The 9,921-nt window shown below is 33.2% G+C and overlaps 1 protein-coding gene across 2 annotated transcripts in view; it reads left to right on the top strand.

Moving 5' to 3' along the window:
- LOC107659692 (testican-2-like) overlaps window positions 1–9,376 on the top strand; it is a 45,698-nt gene extending 36,322 nt beyond the window's left edge. For both annotated transcript variants that reach the window (XM_016448709.1, XM_016448708.1), the window contains 7 exons: window positions 732–837; window positions 2,601–2,745; window positions 2,960–3,073; window positions 4,900–5,118; window positions 5,445–5,507; window positions 6,947–7,084; window positions 8,742–9,376. In XM_016448709.1, the coding sequence (XP_016304195.1) occupies window positions 732–837; window positions 2,601–2,745; window positions 2,960–3,073; window positions 4,900–5,118; window positions 5,445–5,507; window positions 6,947–7,084; window positions 8,742–8,872 (916 nt within the window). In that variant the 3' untranslated portion in view covers window positions 8,873–9,376. The remainder of the gene's footprint in view (window positions 1–731; window positions 838–2,600; window positions 2,746–2,959; window positions 3,074–4,899; window positions 5,119–5,444; window positions 5,508–6,946; window positions 7,085–8,741) is intronic.
- Window positions 9,377–9,921: the final 545 nt, after the last annotated feature.

The following is a 9,921-nucleotide window of genomic DNA, read 5'->3' as shown; positions in this document are numbered from 1 at the left end:
ATGCACAATCAGCTTGTAACACTCCAAAGAGAAAGGAAAACTTGAAATCGCATCATATGACCCCTTTAATGAAAAAAAAAATAGGCTGTACAATAAAATAGTAGTGATACATTCACCAATATTAAACTTTGAACTTTTCTAAACAAAATGAATATGGATTTCCCCTCAGGCTATCTGTAATGATGAGTCAACGTGATGGTGACGATCAGGGGGAACCACAGAGGCCGGATTCATAGTTTGTTAGCCTTGCGTTGTAACCCAAATAAATAAGGTATTTTCCCTTATTCAAAATGAATGCTTAGTTTGTGGTTCATTGTTATTTATTTATTTTTTATTTTTTATGGAAACCCAGCAACAATAAAGACACTCACTTATATTAAACGAAGAAATTAAAGTTTTATTAAAAGTAACGTTTTTGGATTCGCCACCATAGTGTGTCTTCTCGCATCACTCTTGTCACGTGAAAAATTAAATGTAAAATGTGCATATAAAAATGTACAGCACAATAGTGTAATAGTTAAAATAAAGTTAAATAAAATTACATTTAATAAAGTTATGCTGTAAAAAAAAAAAGGGTATTTTGTTTTAATGTAACAAAACAACATACTGAAAAAAAAAAGTAAAATAATATGTTTAACAAAACAGAATTGTTATTGATTATGGAGTCGTTTCACCCAACATTTGAAAGCAGAAACTGCTGGATTGAGATTGTTTTGTTGTGTTTGCTGTAGAATCAGAGAGTCTGGACTGAAGCCTCACGCTAACAACTGTAAACCCTGTTCAGAGACGCCCTCGATGCCTGTGTGTGGATCAGACGGACACAACTACGCCTCACAGGTTCACACTCGCACGCACGCACGCACACTCACACGCACACGCACACTCACACTCACACTCACACACACACAGGTTTGTTTTTATGGTTTATGAGGACTCTCCATAGGCGTAATGGTTTTTATACTGTACAAACCGTATTTTCTATTGCCCTACACCAACCCTACCCCTAAACCTACCCCTCACAGGAAACTTTCTGCATTTTTAGATTTTCAAAAAAACTCATTCTGAATTATTTATAAGCCTTTTGAATTACGGGGACACTGAAAATGTCCTCATAAATCACCTTCTCGTTGTAATACCTATTTCATACCCATGTTATTATACAAATTTGTGTCCTCATAAACCACATAAACATGCACACAAGCACAGACACAGACACACACACACACACACATACAGTGAGAACATCAAGGCTTGAGCTGGAACCAGATCAAAAATTTATAAGGGTGACCGCAGGAAACAGCGATTGCTCATTGAGATAGAAGAGAGAGAGAGAGAGAGATAGAGTGGGAGGGAGGGAGGTAATTTTCTGTTTCTTACACACAAGGTCAAAATTAAAAACAGTGCATGAATCGATACAGTGACCAGGAGCAGAGCCGCCCGCCTCATTCATCACACGCATGCGATCTGCAGCCGCGCACACGCTAGTTTACACTGCGCCGCTGCAAATCCATCGATTCATCGCTCCATCACTGCAGCTGCAATAGCAGTCACTCTAGTTTGGACACTTCTCCTCCTTTATTTGAATTAATTAGAGCACGGATTGACAAACTTTTTTGTTAGCCGAACCTCTTTGAGGTAAAATATTATCTTGAAGTCACCCTGAGATTTTAAGTTAATATTTAAAAAATTTAACAATACATTACGTTCATGGTTCTCTGATGGTCATTTGACATGCAGGTAAACAAATAAAACCGATATGATTTTTTTTTTTTTTATAATAATTAATTTTTTTAAATATTTTGTATTTTTGTTTTTAAATACTTGTTTCAAATTATTTTTTAATATTTATTTGTTTGTTTTTTCCATTTATTTTTAAATATTTTTTTCAATTTATTTAAAAAAACATTTTCAATTTTTATTTTTAAATATGTATTTTTCATTTTTTTTAACTTATTTAAAAATATTTTTACATATTTTATTTATTCTTAAATAATAATTTTCAGTTCATTTGTAAATATTTATTTTGTTTTTATTTATCATTATTTGTTTTTTAAATATTTGTTAATTTATTTTATTGTTTAAAACGTTTTTTTTAAGTATGTTCTTTATTTTTAAATATATATTTTTATTTTTATTAAAGATTTATTTCTAATTTGTTAAATATTTTTGAAATATTCATTTTCACTTAAGTTTTAAATATTAAAAAAATTATAATTATTTATTTATTCGATGCTTTTCACTATCTGCTGCAACTCATTTCAGAAATGTTTTTGTTTGTAAAAAATTCATATGTACACGCATTTACATATTTTATTATATAATTTTTTATTTATCTTTTTATAATGTATTTTGTCTTATTTTAGAAAGTAGGCCATATCATCAGAAGGTTTTTATTAACATGATAAAAATTAACTCATTCAGGCGTGTCGAAACCTGTGACTAGCAGCTCTTTCTTCATCCTCAAAACATCTTACACATCCAACAAACACTCGTTCTTAAGTCAGAATAGTGAAAACCCATCTTCAGCTGCTCATATCTGCTTAATTATGTGTGTGAGTGTTGCTTTGATGAACACACTGCGGTTCTTTCATATGAAGCAGTGTAAGCTGGAGCAGCAGGCGTGTTTGTCGGGGAAGGATCTGTCCGTTCTGTGTTCTGGTTCATGTCCTTGTATCAGTCCTGGACCTCCTAAAGCAGAACCCAAGATCAAGACGAATCCAGAGATGTCACCCGAACCCAAACCAGGTCCACACACACACATTACTCCATCAGCTCTCACTGTAAACCTACAGAATGATGTTTGGTGTCACAGCGAGTTCAGACATGCATGTTTTATGAAGCCTAGTTAGTTGAATTTTTAATGCATTTGAGTGAGTTTATTGTTCCTCTGCATAATTAATCTGCTGGCAGAAGTTAAAGAGAATCTTCTCATTATTTACTGGTGTTTCTGTCTCTCCAGAGCTCTGCACCGGTCAGGATTTAGCAGATTTGGGCGACAGACTCCGAGACTGGTTTCAGCTTCTCCACGGAACTGCAAAACAGAACAACTCTGGAAGACAAAGCACAGCGTCAGGTGAAAACACAACAGAGTTTACTGCACTGTGAAGAAGCCTCTTCTGCTCACCGAGGCTGCATTTATTTGATTAAAAAATACCGTAAAATTGTGAAATATTATTGCAAATTAAAACAGCTGTTTTCTATGTGAGTATCTGTTAAAATGTAATGTATTTCTGTGATGCGCAGCTGTATTTTCAGCATCATTACTCAGTCTTCAGTGTCACATGATCTTCAGAAATCAGTATAATATGCTGATTTGCTGCTCAAGAAACATTTCTGTTTATTATCAATGTTGAAAACTTTGGAAACCTATTCCCGCCATGGAATAAAAAAATGAAAAAGGTAGTTGTGAATTATCTCACAATTCTGATGAGTTAACATCTTGCAATTACGTTTTTTGTTTTCACAATAAATTAAAAAATAAAAAAGGTATACATTTTTATCTCACAATTCTGACTTTTTTTCTCACAATAGTAAGTTTATATATAACAATTCTGTTTATATTGCACAATTTTGACTTTTTTTCTCAGAATTGTTAATTATTTAACAACAGATTTACTTGCTCATGGTTCTCTGATGTCTGGTAATAGTTAATAGTAGTTATTATCAATGTTGACATGCAGGTAAACGAAAAGGATATTTTATAATTAGTTTTATTGTTTTTTAGTTATAAATATTTAATAAAAAATTTCAGTCCATTTTGAAATATTTAATTTAAAATATATTTATCTCACTATTCAGACTTTTTTTCTTGCATTTCTGAGTGTACATCTAATTGTGAGTTTATATCTTGGAAGTTTTAATTTTTTTCTCAGTACAAGAGAATTCAGAAAAAAGTCAGAATTGTGACATAAAACTCATGATTACCTTTTTTTTTATCCTGTGCTGGAAACAAGCTTCTATAGCTTCTGTAGTTTCATGTTTTTGTTGAAACTCTGATACATTGTATTTTTCAGGATTCACAGATGAATAGAAAGTCCAAAAGAACAGAATTTATTTGTAACATTAGAAATGTCTTTACTGTCACTTTTGATCAATTTAATGCATCGTTGCTAAATAAAAGTATTAATTTCCTTAAAAAAAAAAAAAAATCAGTGTCCCCTCTTTCTTCTTATGATCAGTTGAGTATATTATCATGTATTATCTCTCTTGAGCTTTCATAATGCTTACTGTTACACTTATTATTTTTTAACTCTTTCCCCGCCAGCGTTTTTGGAAAAAGTTGCCAGCCACCGCCTGCATTTTTGCTGATTTTCACAAACGTTTAATGGCCCGCAGAATATTTTGTTGTATGAATATATGAACATGCAATACATCAAAATAAAGACCCTCTACTTTCATACAAAAAACCCCGTTTTATTCTAGCTTCAAGCATTGTTTTTTAATCAACACTTGAATGTAGGTAGATTTCATAAAAAAAGCAACATTTTGAGCAAAAAGCAAAAAAATCGCATTTTTATCAAACACTACATCTGAATCATATTCAGTAATATTATCAGATGCAGTAGATGGCTTCCATCAGCAAAGCTTGCACAATCCTTTAACACTTTCTGGATCCACATTTCACTCGCTAACATTAGGCAGTTTTCATTTATATGCGTTTAGTGTCGATGATCGCATTATTTTTCATATGCATATGCTTATATAGGATTTCGCTTGTTTCTGCGTCTTCCTGTCCTGTGTTTTTGATCGGCACTTTCTATCTAGACTCATTCAGGAGATGTGTAATAGCGCCCCCTAGCGTATAACAGCGAGAACACAGACCCGGAAAATTCCGTGTTTGGCAGGGAAAGAGTTAAATTGTTGGATTATCGCTCTGAATCTCAGTTTGTTCCTCTGCAGTGTTTGACCGGGGGCTCGTGGCCGGCTGTAAGGACTCCATCGGCTGGATGTTCTCCAAGCTGGACACCAGTAACGACCTGTTCCTGGATCAGTCCGAGCTGGCCGCCGTAAACCTGGAGAAGTATGAAGTGTGCATCAGGCCCTTCTTCAACTCGTGCGACTCGTACCGCGACGGGAAGGTTTCCACGGCAGAGTGGTGCCTGTGCTTCTGGAGAGAGAGTGAGTGTGGCATGTGCTTTTCTTGGGAAATGATCAGCAAAATTATGTTTCAGTGCAAAAACAAATAACATTGCAAGTGGACCACTAGGGAAAAATGAGCAAAAGCAGAAAAAAAAAAGGGGAATTTTAAAGTGATTAAAAAATATTTTAAAGAATTATTTAAAAATATATTTTCTCTGATGGTTCTTCTAAACCATAAATTGTATCATTTTAATGTTAATATATAATTTTTTATTCTATTTTATCTTACCACGTGTGTGATTTGAGAGATGGACTGCTGTGTAATTGATTTTTTTTATATAATTTTCTTCACGTATTTTTTGCAGAACCTCCATGTTTGGCTGAAATCGAGAGGATTCAGATGCAAGAGCCGTCTAAGAGGAAACCGGGTAAATGCACACAAACCAGCACAAATGCAATTACAAGAAAATGATTAAAAATGAAGCCACTTGCGGTTAAGAAAGGAAGGATATAATATGCAATATATGTGCAATGGATAGAAGATAGAAGACGTTTTTGAATACATCAAACCCATATAATCAGACTTCTATTAAATTAGAAAAAGTGTTTTTTGAATGGAAAATGGATGCAATGTATTTTCTTTGAGTTACAGGTGAATTCTATGGATTCTATTGTGTATAGTTGATTGATAATATGGTTAATATTAGTTAAGTAGCTAAATGAATGAATGAATAAATACATACATGCATGCATACAAAAATAAATACATACAATTTAAAAAGACCAGGAACATGAATTAAGAGAGTAAATATTTTAAATTTATGTTTTAAAAATTTTGTAACCATGTTAATGTTTTTGTATTTTGAAATAATTGGTGGAAATAAATAATACCAGTCTTGGTCGCTGTATTTATTTTCCCTGTTTAACTACCTAAGAGTAAGAAGGGAAATAAATAAATAAAATTAAAAGGACCAGAAACATGAATTAAGAAAGTAAGCAGTTTAAATTAATAGTTCATAGTTTTAAATTGCTAAGCATTTTGTAACAATATTACTATTCTTGTATTATAGAAATAATGCCAGTCTTTTCTTTAACTACCTAAAAATAAATAAATAAAAATCATTAAATATAAAAAATTAATTAAATATAAATAAATAAAATTAAATAAAAATTAATAGTTAATAGTTTCGAGGTGGTAAACATTTTGTAACCATATTAATGTTCTTGTATTATTATAAAAATAATGCCAGTCTTGATCGCTGTATTAATTTCCTTTGTTGAACTGGCTAAAATTTTATAAATAATTAAATATAAACAAATACAGTTAAATAATTCAATACATTAATAATAAATAAATAACAAAAATTACAAAGAAACTATATCACTGTAAAGTCACTCTTTTTATTTAGTTTTAATCGTTTAATTAGCTAAAAATAAATAAAGTATAATGAAATATAATATAAATAAATAATAATTAAAGATTATTTTAGTTTAATATTTAATTAAATATTTATTAAATAAATGAATAAAGGTAAATAAATATTAACACATAAATAATAATGAATAAAAACAGTAAGTAAATAAAATAAAAATACCAAGAACATGAATTAAAAAAGTAAAAAGTTTTTTCACATGACATCACTAATACTTGTGTGTGCCTGTGTGTGTATGTGCGCGTGTGCATTTGTGTGTGCGCATGTGTGTGTATGTGCGCGTTTGTGTGTGTGCGCATGTGTGTGTATGTGCGTTTGTGTGTGTGCGCATGTGTGTGTGTGTGTGTGTGTGGTTTGTGTGCGCGTTTGTGTGTACGTGTGTGTGTGTGTGTGTGTGTGTGTGTGTGTGTGTGTGCGCGTGTGTGTGTGTGCAGGCATGTACATCCCCAGCTGTGATGAGGACGGTTATTACCGGAAGCTGCAGTGTGACCGCAGCCGTGGCCAGTGTTGGTGTGTCGACCCTCACGGAGCCGAGGCCCCGGGGTCCCGGATCCACGGAAACCCTGACTGCGGTGAGTGACTGCCATCAAAGTCCCTTTCAAGGAAAGTCCGTTCACTCGGCCGCCATATTTGCAAAGCCTCCGGGCAGCTCAAACAAGACCAAGTCCTATCTACATGAATGGGGGAATCCTGAAATCTCAAAAACTGCTCGATGAACTCGCAATTAAATTACAGATTTCAAATCAGCAACAAAATCTGAAATGAACTGCCCCATGAATGTTGTTTCTTAAGTTTAAATAGCATTTAAAAAGCGTATTTTTGAGGGTAGACCAGCCTTAGGTTTCTATGGGAACCAGAGCTTCTAACGACTGCTTCAGTGATGCAATGACTTTACCAATCAGCGATTGGCTCTTTCATTTAGAAGGCGGGCCTATTCTGCCATATTGTTTCTCCCATTCATAAGTATAGGAGTGAACCGTCTTTGTATTTCTATATTCTTTGCCACCGTCTGCAGCTTCGGCGGATTCCTGTTAGTGGAGCGTGCAGTGGGGCTGCATGATATTGCAAAAAAACTCACATTGCGATATTTTGTTTTTCTGCTAAATATATTGCCATATTAAAAAAAAAAATCACCAAATGACTTAAATAGCTCTATTTGGAAAAAAATAATCAATGATTTTGTAGGTGAGTAAATCAGCATAGAAAATAAACAAAGTACAAATATAGATAAATATAGTAGAACAAAGATACAAATGAAATAAACAGTGCTTTGTATTTTTCAGGTAAGTCTAACAATATTCAGGTACAGAAATTGAATAATCAAATGTAAAACAACACTATAAATTAAATTTAATAAATCTGTGTTAAAGCTACAAAAGTGATTTTTCTCTGTTTTGTAGTTTGAATAACTTTCACAGACACAGAAAGCCTCAGGAACATGCTGTGAACCAATATACTGTTACACATCTCAATTGTTACTCCCATTTTCAAATCTCATTTAAAGATGCATCTTTTTAGGCAGGCTTACCGGTGATAGTTTTATGTAATTCCTATTGACTGTAAAGATATGAATGTGGGTTTGAATTTTATTGTTGCTTGTAATTGTTTTATGTTTTTTTATTGCATGTAAGGTGACCTTGAGTGTCATGTAAGGCGCCCCATAAATAAAATGTATTATTATTATTATTATTATTATTATATGCATGTCGCTCATACACTAAACATCGCACATCCTGCGAATGCGTACAGCGCGATATCGATGCTGAAGCGATATATGACCGTGGACCACAAAACCAGTCATAAGGGTCAATTTTTTGAAATTGAGATTTATACATCATCTGAAAGCTGAATAAATAATCTTTCCATTGATGTATGGTTTGTTAGGATAGGACAATATTTGGCTGAGATACAACTATTTGAAAATCTGGAATCTGAGGGAGCAAAAAAATCTAAATATTGAGAAAATCATCTTTAAAGTTGTCCAAATGAAGTTCTTAGCAATGCATATTACTAATCAAAAATTACGTTTTAGGTGGGAAATTTACAAAATATTTTCATGGAACATGATCTTTACTTGATTTTTAGCATAAAAGAAAAATCTATAATTTTGACCCATACAATGTATTGTTGGCTATTGCTACAAATATACCCCAGCGACTTGAGACTGTTTTGTGCTCCAGGGTCACATATATCGTGCAGTGATTGAAACTCTGTGTCTGTGTGCCGTAGACGAGCTGCTGAGCTCCGGAGACTTCAGCAGCGGCGTCGGCTGGGAGGACGAGGAGGAGAAAGACACGGATGAGAACGCAGAGGAAGAGGATGAGGAAGAGGAGTCTGACGAAGGCGGATACATCTGGTAAAACAGCTTCAGTGTCTGCGGTCCGGTGCACTGAAAAACCACCGGATTTACTTCTGCTTCCTGAAGCATTCCACCAGCGCTTGAGTTTGCATTTCAGTGTTTTTCATTTCTGTCATCGCTTTAACGGATGCAAGATTCAGATGCAAGAAAGACTCAAACTCTGCGACACGGCAAACATGAGAGCCTAGAGTTTGATGCATCATCATTAACAGGGTATTACGGTTTATTTGAGGGGATTTATGCAACAGAACTTGGTTTCTAAACCTCTGGAGATCAGGTTTACACTCACTGTACAGACCTTCATCTGTGTGAACGCGACTATAATCATGAGTTTCAGCTTCTGTCTCTCTAAAAATCATGTTTTTTATGCTCTTATGCACTAAAAATGATAAACATAATGCATATTCCCTACATTAAGGCTGGTTACTGACATTTCAGATATGCTCATATGCACATTTATGATGTTTGCTCTCTGGAGCAGCTAAAAAAGTCTCAAAATTCATTCACAATAAAAAAAAAAAAATTAAATTGTAGAAAATATTAATAATATATTGTAGAAACGTAATTTTCTGTAAAGCTGCTTTGCAGCAATTTGTATCGTGAAAAGCTCTATACAAATAAACTTGAATAGAAAATTGTGCAAAGATACTGTATTTATGAATTGTGTTTGCATTTGCAAATCGAATTTTGTGATTATGAATAAGGTTATGAATTTATCAATCGTTTTGTAAATATATCAACTTTTTGTGAATGTGAATTAGCTTTAGTTTGAGTTTTACAGTTTATAAGTAATGTATTTAGTACAAGTATATATTTGCAAACATAAATTGATAAGCTCATAATCTAATTCATATTCACAAAATATGATTTGCAAATACACAAATTTACATTCACAATATAAATGTGAATTTGCTTGCAGAAATGTGCAAAGATACTGTATATATTTGCAAACATAAACTGACAAACTCACACCTAATTTATATTCAGAAAATATGCATCGCAAAATTGAAATTCACTAAATGCAAAACCTAATTCTTAAATACAAAAGTA

Source organism: Sinocyclocheilus anshuiensis, unplaced genomic scaffold, assembly GCF_001515605.1.
Source record: "Sinocyclocheilus anshuiensis isolate Anshui unplaced genomic scaffold, SAMN03320099.WGS_v1.1 scaffold75, whole genome shotgun sequence".
NCBI lineage: Eukaryota > Metazoa > Chordata > Actinopteri > Cypriniformes > Cyprinidae > Sinocyclocheilus > Sinocyclocheilus anshuiensis.
This window is presented reverse-complemented; position numbering and strand designations above follow the sequence as displayed.